Raw genomic sequence first — 26,454 nt, forward strand, 5'->3', positions numbered from 1 at the left:
TGATTGCATCATTTTCTGATGCAATGCAATACTAATGCCATGCGGCTGCTGAAGTAAGTTGACGTCAGCAGTGTACTATACATGTGTAGGCCTATTATACTAATGCCAGGCGGCTGCTGAAGCTGACGTAAGCAGTGTACTATATAAAGCCCAATCAGATAGGTTCAGCATTTAAAATATTTTAGACGTTGTGCGAGACAGTTCAAGCTACTGTTACATAAAACTTATTATTTTATCCATTTACGTACAATAAAGAACAGTAATGCCTCGAAAGTGTGTTAATACCGCGGACAATTTTTGCTATATTTGTGGGGAAGTGACATTTGCCAACCAGAAGAAAAGTATCAATTCTCAAGTGAAGAAGGCATATCATCTTTACTTCGGATGCAAGGTTGGTGACCAAGACAAGCCTTGGGCTCCGCATATATGCTGTGCTACATGTACAACACAGCTTTCACAGTGGTTGAATTGCAAAAGGTCATCAATGCCGTTTGCAGTCCCAATGGTGTGGAGAGAGCCAAGCAACCACCTAAATGACTGTTACTTCTGCTTGGTTCCTCCTCTTTCCGGCGGAATAACGAAGCGAAAGAAGTCGAGAATAGTCTACCCAAACATTCCGTCTGCATTGAGACCAGTTCCACATGGTGAGGGACTTCCTATTCCAGAACCTCCAGCAGAATATTCTCTTGATTCATCTGACGAAGACAAAGGTGAGTTGACCTGTTCTTCTCCTGGTCCATCAGCATGCAGTGATCCAGATTTTCACTGTGGTGCATCATCAACCCCACACAGAATAACACAGGAAGAACTAAATGACCTGATTCGTGATTTGGACTTATCAAAGAACAAGGCAGAATTGCTAGGATCAAGACTCCAACAATGGAATCTTCTAGAAGAAGATGTCACAATTACTGCATATCGAAAGCGCCACCAGCAATTGGAGCCTTTCTTCAGAAAGGAAAGTAATCTGATATTCTGTTCCGATATTGAGGGCCTCATGAATGCTTTAAAAATCACTCATGACCCACAAGAATGGAGACTATTTGTGGACTCTTCGAAACTGAGTCTCAAGGCTGTGCTTTTGCACAATGGAAACATTCTTCCATCTATTCCAGTAGCGTATGCTGTCCACATGAAAGAGACATACGATAACTTAAGGCAGCTACTGAATTCCATTGAGTATAACAAGTACAGCTGGCACCTCTGTGGTGATTTGAAGGTAGTTGCCCTTTTAATGGGACTGCAGCAAGGATATACAAAATACATGTGTTTCTTATGCGAGTGGGATAGCCGAGCAAGGGAAATGCACTACATGAGGAAGGAATGGACTCACAGGCAGAATGTAGCCATTGGAGAGAAGAATATCCAACACCCAGCTCTGGTTGAGGCTCAGAAAATCTTGCTACCACCCCTTCACATCAAACTAGGTTTGATGAAGAACTTCGTGAAAGCCATTGACCGGACTTTGCCAGCATTCCGGTACCTGCATGAAAAATTCCCTCGACTCAGCGAAGCAAAGATTAAAGAGGGAGTTTTTGTGGGTCCTCAGATTCGAGAGCTTTTCAAAGATGACCGGTTCAACAACTTGCTGGAAGGTGACGCGAAACAAGCATGGAATGCTTTTCGCCTAGTTTCTACAAACTTCCTCGGAAATGTTAGGGCAGAAAACTATAAGGAACAAGTAGAAGACATGTTGATGAAGTATAAGAAACTTGGCTGCAATATGTCTCTAAAGATTCACTTCCTTCATTCCCATTTGGATTTCTTTCCTAGCAACTGTGGTATTGTTAGTGATGAACACGGCGAACGTTTTCATCAAGATATCGCAACAATGGAACAAAGATACCAGGGAAAATGGTCCACTACAATGCTGGCTGACTACTGCTGGACACTCCTCAGAGATGCTCCCGAACAGCTGTACAAGAGACAGGCGAAGAAATCTAAGATGTAGTCAATGACTTGATTTTTTATAGGTAGGCTATTACAGTTGACCTTTTACTATTGGAATGCATTTCGTTATGTAAACATTAATTTCTTGCAGATTACAAAAAAACTAGAGCCAATTTTGCAATTTGACTGTCATATTCGTGTTCAGCACATAAAAATTGATAAGAATTGACTAATTTTATTTCAGTAACATGACTTTTGTAAAAATTTGTTGTCCAGTGTAATCAACAGTCTTTATCCTCATTAACATGTGTGGGTGTTGCTCATAATCAACATTCTTTATCCTCATTAACATGTGTGGGTGTTGCTCATAATCGACAGTCTTTATCCTCATTAACATGTGTAGGTGTTGCTCATAATCTAGTCTTTATCCTCATTAACATGTGTGGGTGTTGCTCATAAACGACAGTCTTTATCCTCATTAACATGTGTGGGTGTTGCTCATAATCAACATTCTTTATCCTCATTAACACATGTGGGTGTTGCTCATAATTGACAGTCTTTATCCTCATTAACATGTGTGGGTGTTGCTCATAATCAACAGTCTTTATCCTCATTAACATGTGTGGGTGTTGCTCATAATCAACAGTCTTTATCCTCATTAACATGTGTGGGTGTTGCTCATAATCGACAGTCTTTATCCTCATTAACATGTGTGGGTGTTGCTCATAATCAACAGACTTTATCCTCATTAACATGTGTGGGTGTTGCTCATAATCAACAGTCTTTATCCTCATTAACATGTGTGGGTGTTGCTCATAATCTAGTCTTTATCCTCATTAACATGTGTGGGTGTTGCTCATAATCTAGTCTTTATCCTCATTAACATGTGTGGGCAGAGGCGTCATCCACTGAATTTCAAGGTCATGAGGAATTATAGTCTTTAAAGTGATCACAAATTCAACCAACCATATGGTAGATCACCTTATTAAAATACATGGATGTCAGTCATAACTGCACCCAGCTTAGATCTTGAGAATATAAATAGCATATCTTATTTTATTTCTTTTTAATTTCTCCCACTCACTATGCAGGTCACCTAGAAAAATGGCGGCTGTTTTCACATCGGTGGTCGTAACTGGGCATTGAAAATGCCCAGATGTGAAAAAGTGCCTGGATTTCCAACCCAACCTAATAGTACCTAGTCTAATAAAAATACACATCTCCCTCAATAGCTCATGCACAATGGGGTCCCAAAACATGGGCTGCAATATAAGAGAGGGTACAAGTTACCAAGGGACCTCAACAAAAAAAACAGAAGTTATGCCATCCCTGCTGGATAAAACCATAGAGTGGGAGGAGAAACTCGTCTGTTATTTGGCTGAATACTCATTTAATAATTACTTTGAGAATAATTCTCAATGAAGCACTTTTTTGAACAAAGTTGATGGTTATTTTGTATCTACCGGTATTATGTGTATTTTCAAGATGCCCAACATTTGAAAGATCATTAACATTATTCCTGTTATGCATAACTTTTATTCCACATCCTTTATTAGATGCAAAAGACACAATAATACAAAGAAGGTCAGCTTCTAATTCAGTGCAACAATACAACAAATACTTCCACTAGTCAGATATCAAAACACAGTTAGCACTTAACTAGGTTCTCAGAGAAATGCTCAAAGACATAGCTGTAGATTGAAACATTTTACGTTTGAATACAAGAGGGCTCATTGCAGTTATGATCATTACACTTAAACCCAACTAAATGGTAGAACTAAAATACAAATTTCACTTGATAAAAAACTTATTTAATTGGTTTTTATTTATTAAAGTATTGCCTCAGTAGGCGTAAGTGATATGTTCACTGATTGAAATTTCGTTAAATATAAGTATACTAAGAATGTTCTTTTGCAAAACAATTTATGACTTCTTATTAAAAGTTGAAAATTTCATAATGTTAATTCAAAATTCCAGGTCCTATCTACTGTTTTCAATGATAAAACGAGTGATATATCAAAGTTTCAGTTACCAATTGTGAATTTTTTGGTATGTTCAAGTAAATATAATTGGGATCCATGTCTGACCCCGCATTATAACCAGGTTCATGAGCTATCAGGGCACGAGTTATCGAGAGTGTTGTATGGTCAGAATGGAAGACTCTAGAATTTTTACAGGCATGTGTTAATTGGGTGACTATGGATGACAGATGATGGACAACAGGTGAAGCATGACACAGAGCCATAACATAAGCTCACTTGGCCTTTGGCCATGCGAACTAAAATAGACTTTGAAGGATTTACCCTTTCTTGCCTTTATATATGTCTTTTTGAGGATATCTCTAATTGGCACTGTACAGCCTGGATTATTCTGATGTTCCGTTAAACCCTATAGATTGCATAGATCCATAATCTAAAATTTTAAAATACAAGATAGGTATCAGTTATCCTTTAACCTAGACTGTTTTTCCATGTGTCTCCTAAGTTGACTAAAGCAGGGCACACTGCAATGCATACATGATTTGGTAAACATCCTGTTGAACAGATCTGAGCCATGATCTACATGTCATTATTCTGGCATGACCCAAATGTCATTTTTCTGCTGTTGTTTTTTGGGAGTTTTTTTATTAAACAAAATAGTTGCATGCTTCCTAAAAAGCATTTCAAACAGTTTGTGATTTTCAGAAATTTCTGAAACTGGATTTTTGTTTAATTTTTTTAAACTTCATCAAGTAGCAAAAAAAGTGTGGACAAAAATGAAACAAATTTCAAGGTATCTGAAAAAAAATCAATAAAATAATAAGTGGCCCCACCTTTGAGCTACATGCTGAATTGCTTCATCTTCATCCTTTACAACCAAGATGGGAAGAATGGGACCGAATATCTGAAGAAAAATAAAGCTGCATTCTTACAAATCAGGTTTGTTTTTACCTGGTGTGTCAGGTATACTCAAACACAGTAATTACACATGCTGTTTAAGTACAGATTTTGTCATGCTTTGCAAAACTTGTGCATTATTAATTTGTAGGTAATGTATGCAGTTAATAGTTGATAATATACTTATATGCATCTTAACGGGCTCAAGACTTCACCAGAGCATCCTGAAAAGATTTTAGACACTCAGCTGTGTGAACAAATTTACAAGAGCACTCCAGAAAGATTATAAACCTTTAGGTGTGTGCAAAAATTTGCCACAGCACTCCATGGAGACCATAAGCCCTTAGGGATGCATAAAACTTTGCCACAGCACTCCATAGAGACCATAAACCCTTAGGGATGTATAAAACTTTGCCACAGCACTCCATAGGGACCATAAACCCTTGGGCATGTAAACAAAATTTGCCACAGCACTCCATAGAGACCACAAACCCTTAGGGATGTATAAGACTTTGCCACAGCACTCCATAGAGACCATACACCTTAGGCATGTACAAAACTTTGCCATAGCACTCTAGGGAGACCATGAACTCTTAGCCAAGTACATAAATTTGCCACAGCACTCCAGAGAAACCATAAACCCTTAGATATTTACATGAATCTGCCAGAGCACTCTAGAGAGACCATAAACCCTTAGACATGTATGTGAATTTGCCTAGCATTCCATAGATACCATAAATGCTCAGACATATACAAGAATTTGCCACAGCATTCCAGAGCTCACCATAAACCCTTAGACATGTACAAGAATTTGCCAAAACACCCCAGAAAGACTTCAAATGCTCAGACATGTACAAGAATTTGCCAGAACACAATGGCACAGAACACAGATGAATGAATTGACCAAAGAACAGCTGGAAAGGCAAACACAATGTCCCTACTTTTTGCAAAAGGCAGGAGACAAAAGAGCAATAGGGTTTTAGTTGAAGTTCATCATGCTGCTGCTAGGAACAGTTCAACAATGAATGGCTGGCAAAACCATGCAGACATAAAACATACAGAGTCCTACAATATTACTTCATATTCAAAATCACTTTTCAAATACAATCAGTTCCTGTTTTAAATACCTGTCATTTTGTAGATCTGTCTCCCGTCACCAGTCATATCTTTAGATTTCTAAATTTGCTATGCCTAAGCTAAATGCATGGTTGAACAAGAGTCCCTCGATGGGACTGATGCTCTACTGGGCAAAAGAATTTCCAGGAATTCAAGATGTGACTATTTCTTCCTTTTAACTGCTGAGTTTTGAAGCCAGTTTGATATTCTTCAGTTATAACAAATTTGCCAATTAGCTGCTGTGGTAGACATAATGGATGTCAGATTGGCACCACTTAATTATGGACAAGTAGACATCATTATAAATCTTCTGGTGAAAACACAATTTCAATATGACCATCCATTCAGGGGAAGTAGGTTCAACAAGGTTTTCAAGATGGCCATAATGCCAGCCAATCAGTTCTGGGGGGATGGCAATAACAACATCTTCAAGATTACTGCTGCAGAAGTCATACTGAGTGGCACCATTTTCATTTGGAACCAAATAGACCATGGGATAATAGTGTCAATTTTCATGGCAATCCTCCAAGTAGTTTAGGGGAAGCATCAATAACAAACTTGTGCCCACATACAAACAGACGATGGACATGAAACCATTCCATAAGCTTTTCTGATCTATGATCAGTACAGCTAAAAATCAGAAGCTATGATTTTATGTAAGCTTAGATTTTTAAAAAGAATGAACTGTTAAGTCTTACAGTTTACTGTCATAACTACTTTCACAAACTCAGTTACTTTCCCTTTTATACAACACCAACCTCCTCCTGCATTACTGGGTCAGTGAGTTGTACATCCACCAGTACAGTGGGTGCTATGTATCTTTCCTCTTCTTCACTTTCACCACCAAAAACAACATTACCACTCCCTGACAGCAAACCCTTCAGACGTCTGAAAATAAAAAATATTTGCTTGCATGAGTACTAAATGGGAAGATCACTCATAATACTTAATGACAAGTAAAAGAAGACATTTATGAAAGCTGTCTGGTTCCACAGTGTTTTCAAACTTGGATCTGCATTAGTCAGTACAATTATTTAATATGGCATCTGTCAAAAGTATACATTTTATTAATACCAACATGTCACAGGTGTTAATTTTTATTGGTGTGTATATATCAAATATTTGCCAATTTCCAGTGCAATCTGCATATTTACAAAAAAAATAAAAATGTTCTTCATATATCAATTTATCTATCTCACACTGGTTGTACTAGTTCTCTCAGCTTACACTATGCATTTTTGATGGCTCAAGCACTGACCTAGTATGGGTATTTATCATTGAGGAAACTGGAGAATTATCCTCACAACCACCAATCAAAAATAAGCAACTGATTCTCACTCAAACAAGCTGTAGCTGGGTAACAAGCTCATATAAATTATACAGTTCAGAATATTGACCCTTATAGACAATTATCACATTCTAACTATTGACCCTTATAGACGATTATCAGATTCTAACTATTGACCCTTATAGACAATTATCAGATTCTAACTATTGACTCTTATAGACAATTATCAGATTCTAAGTAAATGTGTAACAGACCCCAAGTAGAACAGTGGAGATCTGATTTTAGTCAGATTGTAACTAACAATAACACAAACATTTGAAGCTGAATTATAATAAATTCATGGAAAGTTTGGAAACTGCAGCCAATAAAAACCACAAAATTTAACAAGAGCTGTGCGGACTTATAACTTTTCAGTTAAAACTGCCTGTAAGGTTATAGATGAATGTCATGCTCAAGATAAGTTTTGTTTCCATTGAACTTTAATTACAGCATCTTCATCATTATAAATAAACAACATATATAAAAGAAATCATACAAATTTTATTGAAGTTTTTATTGCTTTAACACACTGTCTATGGTTTTTTATTCATAATTTATAGAGTATCATTTATAATACATGGTGTATCACTTATCATTTATGGTTTATACTATCTCATTTATTATTTATAGTTATTACTCATTACTTATGGTCTTATAATTACAGTGTAAATGTACAAATTTAATTCTGAGACATAATAATAATAATAATAATAATGAGGACTTTGTATAGCGCCTAATCTTTAGAAGCTCTAAGCGCTTTACAACATTAGACAACACCTATAAGATAAGAAACATAATAATATTATTACAAAAACAAACAACATGAAATTAGAAAAACATTAAAAAATAAAAAAACATGCTGAGAATAGGAAACTTTATCAGGTCTTTAAGTTTGTTCTTGCAGTCGAAATAAGTGAGTTTTGAGAGCCCTCTTGAATGTGATCACTGTGTCTTTGTGTCTAAGTTCAGTGGGCAATTCATTCCACGTTGCTGGGCCCTGGTATGCAAAAGAATGCTGTCCATATGACTTTGTTTTCATAGTGGGAATAATGAGTATACGATTGTCAGAAGAGGAGCGTAAGTATCTTGCTGGTGTATACACATGGGTGAGGTCAGATAGGTATGTTGGACTAGAGTCCGACAGTGAAATGTAGCACAGAGAACAAATTTTGTGTTTGATTCTGGATAGAATGGATAGCCAGTGTAGGGTACAGAGCAGTGGGGAGGTGTGCTCTCATTGTGGTACTCTAAGTATGATCCGAGCAGCTGTGTTTTGAACTTTTTGAAGTTTCTGGAGTAGATATTAAGAAGAACCAGACAGAATTGAGTTACAATAGTCCAGTCTTGAAACTACTAATGAACACACAAACAAATCTTTAAAACATAACTCAAATTGTCTTATATTTGCTGCAAATGCTCTAAAATTAAGTTTTTTTTAAGGTTCAAATTCGCAAAAGTATTATGGAAGCACCAGATAATCATAAATATCCAATCTATAATTATTGTTACGATTGTAAATGGCAGCACAAAAGGGACTTCTGGAAGATGGTCATGAAAATGGCACTACATGTACATACTGAGCACTTGTTAAATGACTGAAAGGGATGACATTTCACCACAAGGATTTGCAGGGGACTTTTAATATAGTAATATAGGGATTCTGCAGAAGTGTAAATGGACTTGAGACGTCAGAATGACTGCACTGTAAAGAAATTGAATAGAGCCTATCATCAGCATCATTAACATAACTTGACCTTAGCAAAGTTGTAAGGGACTGGTATAGAAATGATTTCAAAAATGTCCTATTGAGTCCTAAACCTAAAAAAACCATATAGTGGGAACATTGACTTGTGATAGGTATATTACATCAATGGGACCAAAACATTTCTGATACACAGTGGAACCTTTCAAGATCAAAATCCTGTACAACCAAGTAAAAGTTCCAGTTTTGAGTGATTTTTAGTTTACTGTGGTTCTCAAATTTCATCTCAAATGAGATGCAATAATCACATATGTGCAATAATCAGGTATGTGCCAAGCTTGGCTATAGCATAATGTGTGTACTGATTTGAGGACTGAACTAGTTTCTGTTGATGTTTATACTGTAAGTGTTGTTACTAATGTTGTTTCAACACCTGCAATTGTATTTTATTTAAATTTACACAATATGATAAGTTGTTACTAGCCAGTAAATATGTAGTTTTTGGGTGGGATAAAACTAACTTTAATTATGCATTCCTTACCCACCACTATTGTGTAGCATCATGCTTTTCACGTCAAAAAACCATTGTCCGTATGATGTGAATACATTCTCCAGAATGGAAATTGTTAGCATGACACAATTCAGCCTTGCACATGGCATAGGTAATGTTTAGAACCATCATCTTTTTCACAGATGACAATTCTGCCAGGACGTCAGAAGAGAGTGAGAGGGGGGCATTTAATAATAGCGATTGGCATGTATTGCATAATTAAAATTAGTTTTACCCACCCACCTTAACGAACCATGTAATCGGCTAGGACTCCGGTCTCTTGCTAAATAAAGTATAAATAACATTCAATCTCTAAAAACATTAATTAATAAATAACTTAAAGAAGCAATATCTAAAAACTTATAAATAACATAACGTAAGAAGCACACCCTAAACACCTCGACTAGCAATACCATAATAACCTTGAAAATCTCTCTTCATACATGATTTCTACTAACAACCTCTATAAACAGCATAGAACACACACCCCTTTTAGAACATTTTGAAGAAGAAAAAAAAATCAACAAAAAAAAATAATCGCAAGAAACACCAGGCAAATGCAACAAGAAACCAGCGATGTAAAGCAAGCAGGACCGTTCCCGAGCTGTCCTTCCCACTAATGACAGCCAACCATTCAACTGTAAGGGACCTTTATGGACCCAAAGATTGAGGCCAAACTATCAGGGTTCCTTGAATCCATAAAAGCCTGGGGGAGGTGGCACCATTCCCTTCCCCATGAACAACTAGCAGGCTGCGGTGCAGTCAGAAAAAACTGGCACATGCTCAATTGTGCGCAAGCCACTATAATTAAACTCAACAACAAAAACCCACCCACCCACCCACACCCAACAAAAAACTATATTTTCATAGCAGCAATACATTACCCATCATTACTGTGTACCTGAGTTTATCAGTTAGGTGAGTAGGCTCATTATAATTGATCAAAGACAGAGAAAATGAATGCACTCACCACTGAAGGAGAGATCCATAAATTTCATTAATAAATATTGTCCTCTCTCTGGGCCACATGTTTTGCCACAACAAGAAAAAATGCCTGCGCTTTGTTGAGCTAATTAGCAGAGGTAAATGTAGGAAAACATAGTATGGAAATCCCAAAATGCTGCCTTCATGATGTCCTCCAAAGTAAAAGTGATTAAGGAAATCCCAAGAGGCTTGAACCATGTCAGCTTTTAGATTCATAAAGGAGAGGTCTCAGTTGGTAAGTGACTGATACACTCTATTAATTGTGGCAACGATCCATCACAAGACAGCAGAACTGTCTATGGAGCCCTTAAGAGGAGGGAAAAAATGTTTCCTACCCTTCCTTTTATATTTAGATGCTTTAAGATCGAAATGAAGGGCCCTAACTGGGCATAAGAGTATATCTTCATCATCCCCAGCACAGAACTGACTGAGAGTGGGGATTTCTATAGGTAGCGGAGTTACCAAAGGTAACTAATTTTTTCCTCACAGTCCCAGTTCACAAAGGAGAGAAACAAAATCATAATTTCTATTAAACCAGAGATAACATGTGGTTATAGATAAGGCATGAATCTTGCTGCATTTTGGTGGCAGATACTGAAAGAAATGGAAATCAGCAACAGAATTTACAGATGGACAGCTAGTGTATCAATGTTTTTCCTACTGCACCAATTACAGAAGATCCTCTACCTGGCATCACAGACCTTGGATATAGAAGCTCTCCTGGATGGAATGATGATACTGGCAACCTGGTCCTAAACTTGCTCTGGCACAGAGATTGAGATGAGATGAGTCAAGCGTGAAGGTGAAGAACCAGTGGACTGCTGTGGAAGACAGATACCCGATATTGTGACAGATGATCCCCCTTGTTAGGTAGAGACCTGGGTCTATCAATCAGCAAGTATAGAAAGTCAATGAACCATGACCACTGGGGCCACAGTGGGGCAATGAGAATGATCTGAGTAGTGGAAGTTCTGACTCTTTAAAGAACTTGAGGTAGTAGAGGGAATAGTGGGAAGGAATATGCAAATAGTTTATCAAACTAAAAGCTGAAGGTGTCTACTGCTCATGTTCCTAATCTTGGACAGCAGATACAAAGAAGTGAAGCCAGTTGCTGAGCCTCAGTGCAAACATGTCTACTAGAGGTCTTCCCCACAGCATGAAGAGTGACTCTCTAATGGAGTGGTGAAGACATTATGTGAAGATGGCTCTGACATTCCTGTTCTTCTTCCCAGGAATGTGGTGGACTTGGATTGTGATGTTGTCTGAGGTCGTCTAGAAGAGGAGGTCCCAGACAGCCATGCAAAGAGAAGGAGCATGCATTCCTTCCTGATATCAGAAATACATTACAGTGAATGTGTTGTCTACGGAAACCATGACACATCTACCCCTTATTCTCTTTATGCACCCATGCAACACTAGAGATATTGCTTTCATTTCTTGGTTGTTGATGTGAAGGGACAATTTGTCCAGAATCCAATGACCTTGGAGAATTACAACTTCTGGCTCTAAATGAGCACCCCAACTGGAATTTGACACATAGGCAAACAGGAAGGAGTGCGGCCCAGTTAGGAATCTGTCCAGGTTCATCCACCAGTGCAAATGATGATGAAACATTGGTCCTAGAGTGATTGGGGTTGATAGAGAATCTCTGGGTCCTCCTTTCCCCTTTGCAAGAAAGAGGAATTATAGAGGTAACAAATGTAGTCACTTTAGGGGAATCAAGTTGACAGCAGTGTTCAAGGTACCCAAGTGGGATACGTAAATGTTAGCAGACAAGGATCAGAAAACTCTGGTTGGGGAAGAGACTCTAAATGGCAAAACCCTGAATTGAAAAACTTCCTGCTCCAAACAAAACCAGAGGTATTTGTGATGTGGAGGAACTCTTGGTTTGTGCAAATAGGCATCCTTAAGATCTATGGAGATTGCCCATTCTGATGAACAAAGAGTATTATGGATTGAGGAAGTGGTCTCCATCTTGAAAGGTTACTCTAGAAGAAATAAATTTAAAGGTGAAAGATCAATTAAAATTTGAAATTTTCTGCCCATTTTTTTGTGCAAAGAAGAGTCTGGAATAGAAAGTGAGAGACTGATAATTTATGACCCTCTCTACTGCCCCTTTTTGCAAATGGGTGTGCATGTTCTCCCTCAACTTCAACAGACTGGACCGCCGAAAGAACATGGGAATTCTTAATACAGAGGGTTGTTTCTGAAACTGGAGTCAGTAACCCTCACTAACAATGGAAAGTACCCAACCATTGTCTGTAATGCTTCAACATGATTCTGAAAAGAGGCTTAGATGAGCACCTAGGAGAATGCTTGGGAGTGGAATTCTCACCGTGAGAGGGTCTGGGTTCCTAGGAATGCCCCCTCCCCCTTCCTTCATTAGGAAAGGAAGGTGGGTTAGAGAACTTCCTATGTGGGGGTCTGCGATGTCTTCTCAAGAACCATTAAACCTGACCAATTAAGAGGTCTAGTTTGCATTTAGTTTGTTGAGTTGTGGTTGAGGTTGAGGTTTAGTTGAGGTCTAGTTTGCATTTAGTTTGTTGAGTTGTGGTTGAGGTTGAGGTTTAGTTGAGGTCTAGTTTGCATTTAGTTTGTTGAGTTGTGGTTGAGGTTGAGGTTTAGTTGAGGTCTAGTTTGCATTTAGTTTGTTGAGTTGTGGTTGAGGTTGAGGTTTAGTTGAGGTCTAGTTTGGACAGGGGATACATATGTCAGAAAAGCTTTGTGGATGCCCCAAGAAGGTGATTTGTATTTCCACATTTCTTGTTCAATTGCAATGCACCAGGAGTGGTTGAGAAGGACTGATGTTGATGGCCCACCAAGTCTTGGGAAGCCGCTGTAGGGACAAGCCCCCAGTAGAGGGACTTGGCCTCCAATGGAGCAGCCTAATAAAGGACTTTACTAAGGTTAAGCAAAACCTTTGAAGAGTCCAGAGCAATGTCAGGGTGATTATGCAGAAAGTCCACTGATAATGCCATTGCATAAGAAAGTGCATGTCTGGACATCTTGGCCACAGCTTCCAGCATGCATCGTTACAAGGCAGCTGGATTCAGTGATGATTCTCTCAGCACACTAAATGATGTAACTGAGAAGATGTCAGTATGTGATGCTATGGTGATGAGTAACCTGGCTTTCTGTTCCATGCTTCAATTGTTTCAATGGAAAGCGTGCCCAAGTTCCTGTCAAAATATCCACTTAAGATGAACCAGCATCCTACTGGAGAGTGTTAATAGGCCAACATTTTAATGTACCCAGTAACTGGTAGTGGAGACCAGGGGTTTCAGCATTAAAGAAGGGACTAACCAGCCTCAACAATGTTGAGCAACATTTTGGTCTGCAGCAAACCTCTGAGAAATTTCAACAATTATGGAGAAATGAGGAAGAAGTAATAGGTCTGGTTGAGGTTCTACCCCTGAGATTTTTTTCCCAAAATAAACATAATGTTCTTGGACTGCATGCTCAATGGTTTTGTGCACAAGTCCTGGGATTAAATGAGGTGGACTTTATTTACTGCCTTATCAATCACCAGACTTCATTCTCATCAGATAATTGAGAGGCAGATGTGGGTCTGGTAGGAGGTGTCAGTGGTGCTGTTTCTACCTCAAACTCATTGGAGTCAATGAGGATACATAGGTATCATCATCAACTAGAACACTCTGAAGTGGGAATTGGTTGGGCATCAGAGGCGGCATCAGTGCACTCTGTGCTACATGCTTTAATTCAGAGTGGTTAGAAGGGAGAGACGGGATCATCTGCCTACCCTAGACACTGTGACACTCCTGGCCTTACGAGTTATGTGACCTGTTGAGGAGGTGACCACAGGTTATGAGCCACATAATTACCTCTACTGTGAGGACAATGTCTGGTAGCCCACAGGGCCATCCAAGACCAATGACCCTGAGGTGCATGGCCTCCCATACAAGATCAATGACCCTGAGGTGCAGGGCCTCCAATCCGATAATGATTATTTGGGATTATAGGAAAGTGGGGATACTGATCTGTTTCCCTTTCCCCAGTCTGAATCATGTAGGCAGATTCCCAATCCTGTACAGGATGGGAAGTTAGAGAGGGTATACCATACATCTCCAATATCTATACTGTGAGGCCACAAAGTGATAATCACATAATACAACATCCTCAGCTAGTGCATCACTCACATTGGTGTGATGTTGATCTCTATCATCTGACAGTCACAACATACTACCCTTAAAATGTTTGGAGTGGTGCACTATGTTAACTGGAGGAAGCTACATGCTTGTGCAGTGCTCCACCTCCTTAATGGGAGAGAGCAACACACTTTATGGTGCTCAACCTCTCTAATGGGAGGGACAAAATGCTACTTGTGTCATGAGGTGAGTGGTGTAACACCTCCATCTTGGGAGAGAACAACCTGCTACCAAGAACATGACAAGAGTTCGACATCTCCCTTCCATGTGGAGGCAATTGACTCATCAGACATTCAGTCCATCTTTTAGCTGGGCAATCAACTGCGGCATTCATAGATGGTCCCATAAACTCCAGGGACCCCAGAATGCTCTTCTGAGCTGAAAAACCTAGCTTCTCACAGAGCTTTGGGTGGTCTGTGAGTGAAAAACCTGAAAATTCAGATGATGACAGGTAAGGAACATTTTGTTTCCTCCTCCATCCACCTTGATTCCAGGTTTCAGAGGTCCATAATCTATGATGTGCACAACAATTCTTTTGTGTACACTCTGAGCAATGGATACAGTCTGGGTGAGTATATAATCCCTAGAGCCTTCTTGTGGTCACTCAGACCCACAAACTGTTCTGACATTATTTACACTAGGTAAATAATTAATGACCAGATTTACCTGTATTTTTCCTGTCAGTAAAGATGTTTACTTTTGGGGGAAAACAAATGTAAATATGTAATACATGGAATTACAACAAGAGTGAAAGCCTTCTCACCTCATTGATATCATAAATATACAACATTAACAACCCAAAATATTTTGTACTATCAATCTAATTTCTAACAGCAAAAGATAAATATGCTAGTCTCTCATAGTTGCTATTATTATGACAATATTTAATATATCTCAGTTGTATATTTGAGAAACAAAAATTTACCCAAACCCTGTAAAGGGTAGGATACATGAGGTGTCCATTAAAGAATTAAAATTTTAAACAGAGAAAATAATTTACTGGCGCAGATTTCTAATATGAACAGACAGTGTAACTCTGAGATATTCTCAAAAGAAAACTGTAAATGGAAGACCTCTATATGTGGTGCACACTGGTTCTACAGGCAGATTTTCTTTGGTGACACAATAAAAATGTCCTATCAGCATGACATCTATCAAAAAGATGACGGTTCTACAGGCTACCTAAGCCAGGTGCATTTTTTAATTGCATCATACTGACAATTTCAACTCTGTGGGAGGATGTATTCACATCATATGGATGGTGGGTTCTTGACATGAAAATGCACATTGCTACACAACAGTGATAGGTAATGTATTGCAGCTATTAAAATGACTAGTTGACTCGGGACTGGCACTACATCGCATTCAAACAATTAACTAAAAGCTGTCATGTCAGCAAAATGTGCCAAGGAATGATCCTGAAATCTGTGCCAGTTAATTTGCCAGACTTTGTTTTAATTCATGCATGACTAAGTTATTTCTCATGCATTGGCCAACATCATAGCTAGGCTATGGCTGAAACAAATTTGGATTAAGTTTCAGAATTACGGGGTTTGTTTCAATATAAAAATGAAATCTGGGATAACAAATATTGTTTGGTTTTCTTACAAGAGGAGTTTTCATTTATTTAATTATATACATAGAAAATCAAGAAGAAAATTGTAGGACCATATAAATCTTTTTCAAGAGGAGTTTGGTTTTGTACTTACTTCATGTGTGAATCACTGATGATTCTGCCAAAATCTGCTGACTCCTTTGGATTCTCCCCATAGAACTTCGTGATTGCCTGCTTCAGGATAGCAACTAACCTCTCCTATGACAATTTGAGAAAACAAAGTGCTAATTAATCAAACACTGCAGATTCTATTAGGACACATTACTGAATTCAATTAATTATTTTTAAGCCTGTTGAAATCAGGCAAAATCAACATATAAATTACACTAAAGGGATCCCAAAATGTGTGCCTTTGGGACATGTGTCCCACTGATTAGGATTAATTATGCAAGCTAAATTAATAAATTAAGAAAAGGGGTTCATACATGTCCTTAATAAATATTTCATATGGTTCATGGCATTTGTTGAATGATAATGAAATTTATCCTGAATTTTAACAATTACATATCAAAATAAAGTCTACATACCACTAATACATTCCTGAACACATTAGCATTAAAAATTACTCTCTAGTAACCTCCAAATCTGCCCTCCTTCAAAGATGAAAATAAAATGTATTTAAAAGGACAAATGGAAGCAACATTTACAGGTTAACATCCCTTTCTTCCTGCTAGGTGGCTATTGGTATCCCAGATGTATCCACTTTTAAAAAATCCTTTAACAATATGTGGAATGGCAGAAGGGAATTGTGGTCTCATGATTGGTAAGTATTATTGGACAAATATAATTTACTAAACAATCCGCTGTCTTCATCAAATACATTACCTGATAACATTAATATTAGAAGAGGTAAGAGGAGGTCACCCATATCAAAATTTCTCATGGATTCCGTATGGAATACTTCAGGAATCCGTATGGAAGAGATATGGACTGAAAAACTTATGGAATCAGGCAATTTATTCCATAGCAATTCCATAAGTACTTCATGACAAGTGAAAATTCCATATGAAAAAAAGTTGCAACTTAAACCATAAGCAGTTTTTTTCATACAGAAACCAGGCTCATGTGTTACAGTATCATGGAAAATACTCTCTGAAGAATTAATAACCAAACTATCTTATTCAAATAGAAATGTTGGTGGGAGTTAGAGTACATGTATATGCCAGTGTAACTGATGTGGAAGGATGAATATATATATACTCATAGAAATTTGAAGAAACACATGCATGTCAGTTTTCTTTAATTTATTTCTTCAGATGTTTAAAAACAGGCAAATACACGACCAAAAAAGTAGAGAAAATTTAAACATGATCAGAATATTGATATCTGGTAGTACAAGCATTGATGAATCTTTGGAATTTGGTGCAAGGTGGAATTTGGACTTAATCTGATGTTTACTCTGAAAAATATTTTTTTGGCTTCCTATTAAAATATGCTCTACAAAAATCATACCCTAGTGAAAATGTGACTGAAATTTCAGCAAAATCACAAAGTTTTTTTACATTCACTCAAATGTCCTTTTGCACTAAAATTAAAGTATTTTAGGAGATTTTACCCAAATGTCTGAAAATATCAGTGAAATTTTGTGATTGAAATATCACTAATTCTGCCAACATTTCTGAAAATATCAGTGAGAATTTGTGATTGAAATTTCACTGAGAGTTTGTCAAAAATTCTGAAATTATAGTGATATTTTGTGATTGTAATATCACTGACATTTCAATAAAAAATATCAATAAGATATAATAAAATTTATTTTTTGTTTCTTGCACAATTTGAATGATTTCATTTATATTTCCTGTTTCTGATAGCTGTAATTTTATTGTTCTTTTTGGGCACAATAACTTCTTTCCACATCTTTCCTTTTTATATTTCTTTTTCAAATTTTTGTTTTTGTTGTTGTTGTTGTTGTATTTTTGTTTTCTTGTTTTCCATTTTAAAACAGAATTTCGCTTTTCTCCTGACCTGAATCTGATTTTCCTCGATATTGACCCTTTTTCTAATATCTTCTCTGAAACTTTTTTTTTAATAATGCTCTATCCGGTCCCATTCTGCACCGAGCTTTCTAATAAGTATTTGTTCTGTTTATTATTTACCACCTGATCACTGTAAAGAGCCTTCTGACTGGTCAAAATTTTGTCCTTGCCCAATGAATCATTGTGTAATGGAAACTGATGGGAATGAGCATGCTTGCTAAACATGGCGATTCGAATTTTTGAGCGGGATAAAAGTTTGAATAACCATTTGAAAAATGTGCGGCAATGAGAATAGCTTGAATGCAAAGTCGATGGGAACATAACTGGTCAATCTGTATGAAAACTGAATGCCAGGACTAGCATTTTGCTTTTTGTACCATAAAGAGCTTTACAGTAGCCTATGTGCTAAATATGACAAGGAATTGAACCACGATGATTTCGAAGTAATATAACTCCAAACTCCAAACTGATTAACTTCCAGAATTTAAGGAGGGACAACGTATAGATCACTGGTGGGAACTGTTGCCAGATACCCATGTCTATGAAAGATAGTCAGATCTTTGCGGAGTTTTCTTGGCCCATAAGCAGAATCATCCTTCAATAACGTGAGTGGTATTATTGTGTATATTATCAAAATATTCTAGGCGTGTTAGAATTCAGTGTAATTATGTCTTCTTTTCCTGCTTAGAGTGGTAGGAATTGTCTTTTACAGTCACTGCAGATATTTTATGTGTGCATCAGATAGCATCTGGGGGCATGGAGCTAGATTTCTCTCGACAGGTCAATCAAGGAGAGTGGATAGTTATTTGTTGGTTGCCTGGTGATGTCAAATTATTCTTTAAAATGAAACTGGACTGCGTCATTACAAGAAATGAGCCATCAGAATGGAACTGCATATAGCTCTGATCTATTGTGGGAACAAGGTGAGTGAGCATGATCCTGATATGATCAAAATTGGACAACATATTGGAAAGGTCTTTGCTGCAGCTAATATCACCACTTCCATGATGTCAAAACACATCTGAGATTATGGTACAGTATCCCTTGATAGAGATTGGGGCTAATGTTCTGCCCTCAAAAAGAAAGAGAAAGAAGTTAGCCTACTGAGGAATGGAGGTGGAGAGTAATGTGACATCATTGATCTGATGCCAGACATTGAAAACTCACCATTTGCTCTCGAACACCATTAAAATGGAGGGCCTTCTATCAGTTGTGATCTTCTTCATGACTGAAGTTCCCACAATGGGCATCACTGATCAGAATCAGGCATGATGGAGGAATTCCTCTGGACATGGATAAAATAGCAGTGACCACAGATGCTTGAGTAGTGAGAAGGTCAATGTGAGTTTTCTGTGCAAGCCTGTCGTCTGCTTGCAAATTGTTGATCCAGGACATACCCTATCATAGGTGGGACAATCAGAGCTGTTTTGAATAATCAGAACTGATGGAGGGAAGGCATATATATATATATATAAAATCCCTCCCAGCTGATTGAAATGGTATCAATGTCCTATAGTTCAGAAATGAGGAGACAAAGGTGGGTGGTTCGTTGTTCCATATTGTCACAAATAGGTCCAGCATTAGTTGGCCAAATTGGGTAATGACTTGATGAAGTACTGATGGATGGAGAGATGACTCCATATGAAGCAGTCGGTCTCTTCTTAATAATGAGTTGGCCATGACATGCAGCCTGTCCAGAGTCAGCCTTGAATATTTATCTGATATTGGGAACACCAATGAAGATGACTCCAATAGCAGTAGGTAGGAAAAGGTCTGATGATTTCATCCCTCTTTTGTTGGAATAGTTAAGTCACGGTGACCAAATTGTCCAACTTTATCTGAGGACCATCTTTCCTTGGATGCATTAAACTCATGTGTGGGAGGTGTTTAAAACAGCCTTCATTTTCAAGAGGTCGATACGAGGAAATTCTCTTTGGAACATCTTTATGTTGCTGACTGTCAGAAAATCTCGTAGTAAGTATGCTCACCAACTTTACAAACTGACCTTGTTTCCAGTTGTGGTGTTTCTAAGAGTATTCCTGCAGCTAGCCACCCTGATTTGCCACTGAAGAGGGCAGTGTTGATCTTGATCAAGATCAGAAGATGGTGATCTAAATGACCTGAGATCAGGCATCATTGTGCTAGAAGCGCCATCTGCAGAAGGCCCATGTTAAGGTGGCCAAGCTACGACAGGTCATTGCTCATCGAATATTAGCTGAGGAGCTGAAGAAACACCATCATTACAAGTAAATGTCTTGGCTGACACCTTCTCCGATGCATGAACAATGTTATTGATGTACCTAGTTAAAAACTCCATACCTACATGGACAAAATGATGAGCTAGGACAAGATCCACATTCTCAAAATTGACTATCCACCCTAAACTGTAAATAAGGGAAATGAGGGTGTACATGCAAACTGAAACCAAACCTACCAAATGTTTTTGCATTATATTGTCCAGGTGCACCACTGTCACTGTGAAGGAGGATGTTCTGAACAGGGATAGGATGCAGGAAGGGCTGGATTCAAAGGTAGTAGTGAGTCAAGTCACCCTAATCTGTATTTGATTGGGCCATTATTTGATGAACGGTAGATTAAAGTAGATTAAAGATTTTTTCTTTCTTGAACATCAACAGATAATGTGGGGTGATGTTGACTGTACTGCTGTGAAAGATTAAATTGGTAAATAACTGCTTGTTGTATTGTCACCTAGTGGTGATAAGGGGAGATAATCAGAAAAAGTTATTTCCCTTGTCCATATGACGTACAAGTTTCACCTTTTCAGGAGGGTTGGATTGGACAGGTAGTGGCATGTTAATGTGATTAATGGAGAAACACTGTAATCTTCATTGCTCCAAAAGTCTCAAGAGAAGGGAATATATTTTGTATGTTATTGCTGTAAAAAAAGTAACATAGAAGAATATGTCTCAGGGCTGGAATATATACTTTGCAACTTGTCTCACAAAAGCAACATTTTATTCAAGTTAACAAAAACTTCCTTTTTATGCTGAGTTTTCAAACAATGGAAGCAGTATAAAAACATGAAGAAAGAAAACAATGGATGGGAGTAAATTCAGACATACCTGAATGTCTTTACTGCAACACATGACGTAGTCTGGGGCAGAGCAGTTCTGGCCAGCATTGACAAACTTTCCCCATGCCAGCCTCTCTGCTACAATGTTCAGGTTGCACCCTTTGTCAATATAAGCTGGGCTGAAGAAAAAAAAAGTAAATTCAATATCCCTTAATTTTGACCTAATTACCTCAACTGCATGAAATAACATAGCTGAATAAGATTCTGTAATATTTTCTAATGATCTTCAAAACATACCTTGCATGCCATTGTAACTGCCACACTTTTGGTTGTTGTTTTTGTTGTTTTGGGATTAACGCCACTTTTCAGCTTAAGATAAGGTATATATGGCAGAAAGAAAGAATCCGGGAGAACCCTGGTAACAACCACTGACCCATGGGAACTTACTGGCAAGCTTTTTCACATACTCGGAAGTACTTAAGTTTATTTCATGCTTTATTAACCCAGCATGACCTAGCCTGTAAATACCTCTGGATACTGATTCAAAATCTCAGTGATTTGACGAGGCTGACCCTCAGGTAACTATGGACACATACAGACTACTGACTCTTTTTTCCTTCCTATTTGGCTTTCTAGGGGAATTTCTGTCCTGGGATCTAATTTCAGTTAGCCACTGGGCTCCTCTTCACACAATACCTCTTTTCCATCCATTTAATGATGGACAGAGTCGTGATATATCACTATTCATAAAAGATCGATAAAATTCAGCTTACACCCAGTTGTTATCTTCCTACTCAAGTGACCTGGCATACCAGACCAGTAGGCTACTCTAAGCACATGGGGTCTGAATTTCTGGGAGATAAGTTGAAAGAAGTTTTTCTCTGACAAGGTAAACTCTATATACATTTACTGTGTATAAATTTCAAACATGTCCTGCCTTTACAATGCTTCATGGTATTAAATACAATTTTCTCTGCTCTTGCACTTAAGGATGTGTCATGCCCTTGCTAATGCATTAATTCATGATATGAAATATTGGTCATAGTTACTGGAACTTTCAATTTATGCAATGCTTCTTCCCCCATTCATGCCTGCAACCAAGTTTCAACTGTTTGTATATTTATGAGAAACTGAAAATCTGATATAATTGGGAGTTTGGAGTCTTCAGCATTTCCAATCATAAATTTTATATGGGACTGTCCATAAACAGCCCTTTGACAGTCAGGAAAGTCGCTTCGATTTCTTATCATACAATGGGAATGCGATCAATTGTTTGATCTAATAATATATGCGGGGATTTTCTACCAAGCAGATTTTGTCATTCCTCATGAGACTCCGCTTCACCACAAAGCCTGTACAACCAGTATCGCATTAAGACCACAACTTCTTGACCACTGCCAGCTCCATTATCAGTTGTGAAAAAGATACATGACCCAAATCCTTACATGTGTAACACTGTCTATCAGAAATAGGTACAACTCTTTAACACAAACAACTGGTTCCTAAAAAAAAGTCTATAAGACCCTCGAACGTTTAATCTATCTTACCACATTCAACCCACCATTGTAATTTCCAAACCTACCGATGAACTGGATGAATGGATCAATGTATCACCTCTCTCAGATCTACTATATTTAAACTTCTTGCAGAATACTTTCTCAGTCAACTAATACCTCTTAAAGGGGTGCCTCTCTTAGTGTGCCATAATTTAGTGCATTGTTTGCAGGGAGACGCGAAATTACTTATCCAGCACATTACCTTATAGCAACACACTGAAATGTAGTGATCAATCATCCTTTGTCCACTTTGGGCAGTGGTTTATTGTTTGAACCTGTATCCTCTAATGCAGATAATTCTGGAACTCTTAATTTACTCAAGGCAGAGTCTTGTTCCTCATCCCTCTTAACCTCAAAATCATTTTCCTTCTGTGCTGACCCTTTCCATATTTCTATCTTCTAACTCAATTGATTTAAATTTGGCCAATTTCTCACTTAGAAACTTTCTGTCCTCTAGTTCTATTACCTGTTCTATTCTTTCCATTTCTGTTTCCCTTTCCCACCCTATCCTTTCCTTCTCTGCTTGCTGCACTAATTCTCTCTCCTTGTTCTCCATCTCAATTTCTATTTTTATCTTCACCTTCTTAAATGTTATGTTTCTTTTCTCAAATTCCCTTCTTTCCCCTTCTGATTGCCACTCTAACGTTTCCTTTTCTCTATTCTTCTAATTAAATCTCTGATCCTTCTCCCAGACCTGTTTCTCCTGAATAAATGTTCTGAGGAACATACCCTCAAAACCAAACTGCTTCCCCATCTCCATGAGATCTTAAAGAGACTAATACTGTTCATAAGAACACCAATCCCATGTGAATTGCACAAGTATGGGAAACAAACCATATCCTCCTCTTCTGTGGGCAAAAAAATAAACATGATTATGATGAAAAGACACAGGAATGGCATATTGCAATATGCATTATATTTCTCACCCGCCAACATTAATCCTTGTCAAAAAGGTCATAATCTGAAACATTACTGGAGTCAAGGCCTATGTAAACTGATCTGAACCCAATTCTGACACCACTGTAACAGTATGAAGGTAGGCTGGGATTGGATCTACCAATGACCTGAAGACAATTTTGTGAATGAGATGTTTATTCATAATGTAACTGAATGATGAATGAATCAGACACCATACTCATATGCATGAAGTCCAATAATAGAATTAACAAAATGATGCAGACAGAGTTCTACAAGGGATACAACAAAATGACACCTTTTCTGAGTGGAATTAATTAAAGCATGTAACTTCAATGAGAAAGCAAACAAGAATCAAAATATGGAACGCATATACAAGCATGACTGATACATGGATCTATCATGATGTAATGGGAAGTGAATGTACAGCAAAACTGATAATAAGAAACCGACAATGCAAGAGCAGCACAAAACTCTGGAAGACTTAATCAGTCAATAGACAGTAAGCAAAGTATATTCTGGACATGGTCGAAGCAAGGAAGAAAGATGGCACGTCTCAGAACATGTGGTAGAGCTCAGATGACAGGGGTGAAAGAGAACCTCTAATAAGGCTAGGGATGAATGAGCTGTTGGAGCAGGTTGTCAGCGACAGTGATTGAGGCTGGGAGTCTGTCTATGCTAGGGCACAGTGATCTCCAGGCATTCACCGTACAAGTCAACAAAGGTCTGTGATGGGTACTGAATATCCTTGAATGTGAAGTCACCCAAGCTGGTACTGGTTCTAGACTGAGCCAGACTGGTTATCAACCTGTCCAGTGCTGGTTTGCAATATAATCATGGGTCTAACGGATATTGTTGAAGACTGGTTCAATCACTCCAGTGCTGGTTATACTAAACATCTGCAGCAGATGTGAGGTTGGAACTTGAATGACCATGTGCTGGACATTGTCTTGTGTCCGAACTAGGCATGCCAAGAAAACCAACCACTGTAATCAAGCTTGGTGATAAAATACAGAGGTTGAGATGGTGCTGGAGCTAGTCGACACAGTCCAGAGCCAGCTAAGATCTGGTGCCAAACTCTGGCATTAGCTATCAAGGCAATGATCAGCCATACACAGTACCATGGTCTGCATATGGTGATGGAATCTCTTTCCACTTACTCTTTGATGGATAAATGAACTAAGACATTGTTTGGGGCAATACTGATGGCTTCTGTATCCCTATGTGTGCTTTTCTTTTGGTCTCTTCGGGACAACTACTAGGATGTTAAAAAAGTGGAAAAATGCAATTAAGACATTATATGGGGCAATGCTGATGGCTTCTGCATCCCTGTGTGTGAATTCTTTGGTCTCTACTAGGATGTAACAGTCACTTATTATCCTTTGAATCTGTGGGCACAAACATTGCAAGTATGATTTGAACTGTAACCCATTATTTTATACAGGTGGGTAATTGAGTACTTGCTTGCCACTCATTTAATCCTGCCTAATGTTGTTTATACCTGTAATGAGCTAAACCAAAACAATTCATTTACCGGTAAAATCAGTAACGCATCACACTTAGTTTAACATTAAGTCAACTCTAACTGAATAAAGATAAATGTAACTGAGATGAACTAAAGATCATTGTTCAGACAGTCAAGGTGGCACTGTTTATCTTAGTGTGTTAGAGAAAGTTTGACAATAGAAATGCAAAATATATCTCTACAAAAAACAAAGAGCTAAATGTATTCCAAGAACTGATGGAGTATAGTTCTTCCCATGAGATGGGAAAAGTCTGAAAAATTGCTGCCAATAATGAAAGGGTGCAAACTGGAAGGACTTTTGTGACAGCATGTTTACAGGAACAAGTGGGAGCAGTAACTGATGAGTGATGTAATTTAGTGGTAATACCAACATCCAAGGGGAGACTACTCTTGTCCAACATTTGTCATGGCAAGCAGATGACCTTTTAGTACTTTTGCTAAAACAATATGGTGAGTATCTCTTTTAGCTACAGTGGGCTGGATTTGTAAGGCAATGAATGCACTCCTAATATATTATTATCAGGTAAGTTAAACATATCTAAAGAAGAAATAAAATGAGTTGATTTCCATAACATGTAAAGTATGGATCAAAATTAATAAATAATATTGATCATATTACAAGATAATATATTGTTTAAATTTTTAGGAGGAGTAGGGATGACTAAACACAAGTATAGTGTACAGTTTATCTTTCCATAGCAACCTGACAATATGGAAGACTTCAATGTTATCTGTAACTTACAAGAAAGTAATGAGATTAAAAGTGACTGGTTTCTAATAAAATATGCGTATGGGGCCAGCTGATTTCATTTAAAATTGTTCAAACTAAGTTGAGGATAAATAGTTTCATTATTTGACAATTATGTTCTATACATGAACAGATAAAGATTCTGTTGATCTGATTATTGTTATGCAAAGCAAGGTATTTTAAGTTTCTCACACTCATATTACTTACTAACACTTGAACTTTTTAATGCCTTAGCTCACAGTCAGACATTTGCAAACTGAAAATACTTTGTTATTTATTATATTGCAAGGTCTAAGATATTGAATACCTTTATCCACATGAATAAACCATACCATAAAATCAGTAATAGATAATACTGAAGATGAGGAAAAAAATGTTTGAAAATTCTTTATCTTATATGAGATTGTCAATGAACACTTGGGCAAACTTAAACAAGGACATGGTTATATGCTCAACCATAAACAGATTTCAAGA

The 26,454-nt window shown here is 37.8% G+C and overlaps 1 protein-coding gene across 3 annotated transcripts in view; it reads right to left on the minus strand.

The window, feature by feature from the left end:
* The window catches only part of LOC149787714 (aldehyde dehydrogenase family 3 member B1-like), an 84,011-nt gene that overhangs the window by 14,433 nt on the left and 43,124 nt on the right, over nucleotides 1-26,454 (minus strand). For all 3 annotated transcript variants that reach the window (XM_089973909.1, XM_089973910.1, XM_089973911.1), the window contains 4 exons: nucleotides 21,286-21,415; nucleotides 16,321-16,424; nucleotides 6,641-6,770; nucleotides 4,703-4,773 (listed from right to left, as the gene is read on the minus strand). In XM_089973909.1, coding sequence (XP_089830035.1) covers nucleotides 4,703-4,773; nucleotides 6,641-6,770; nucleotides 16,321-16,424; nucleotides 21,286-21,415 — 435 coding nt within the window. The remainder of the gene's footprint in view (nucleotides 1-4,702; nucleotides 4,774-6,640; nucleotides 6,771-16,320; nucleotides 16,425-21,285; nucleotides 21,416-26,454) is intronic.

Source organism: Sinohyriopsis cumingii, chromosome 11 (genome assembly GCF_028554795.1).
Source record: "Sinohyriopsis cumingii isolate HCF-2022 chromosome 11, ASM2855479v2, whole genome shotgun sequence".
Lineage (NCBI taxonomy): Eukaryota > Metazoa > Mollusca > Bivalvia > Unionida > Unionidae > Sinohyriopsis > Sinohyriopsis cumingii.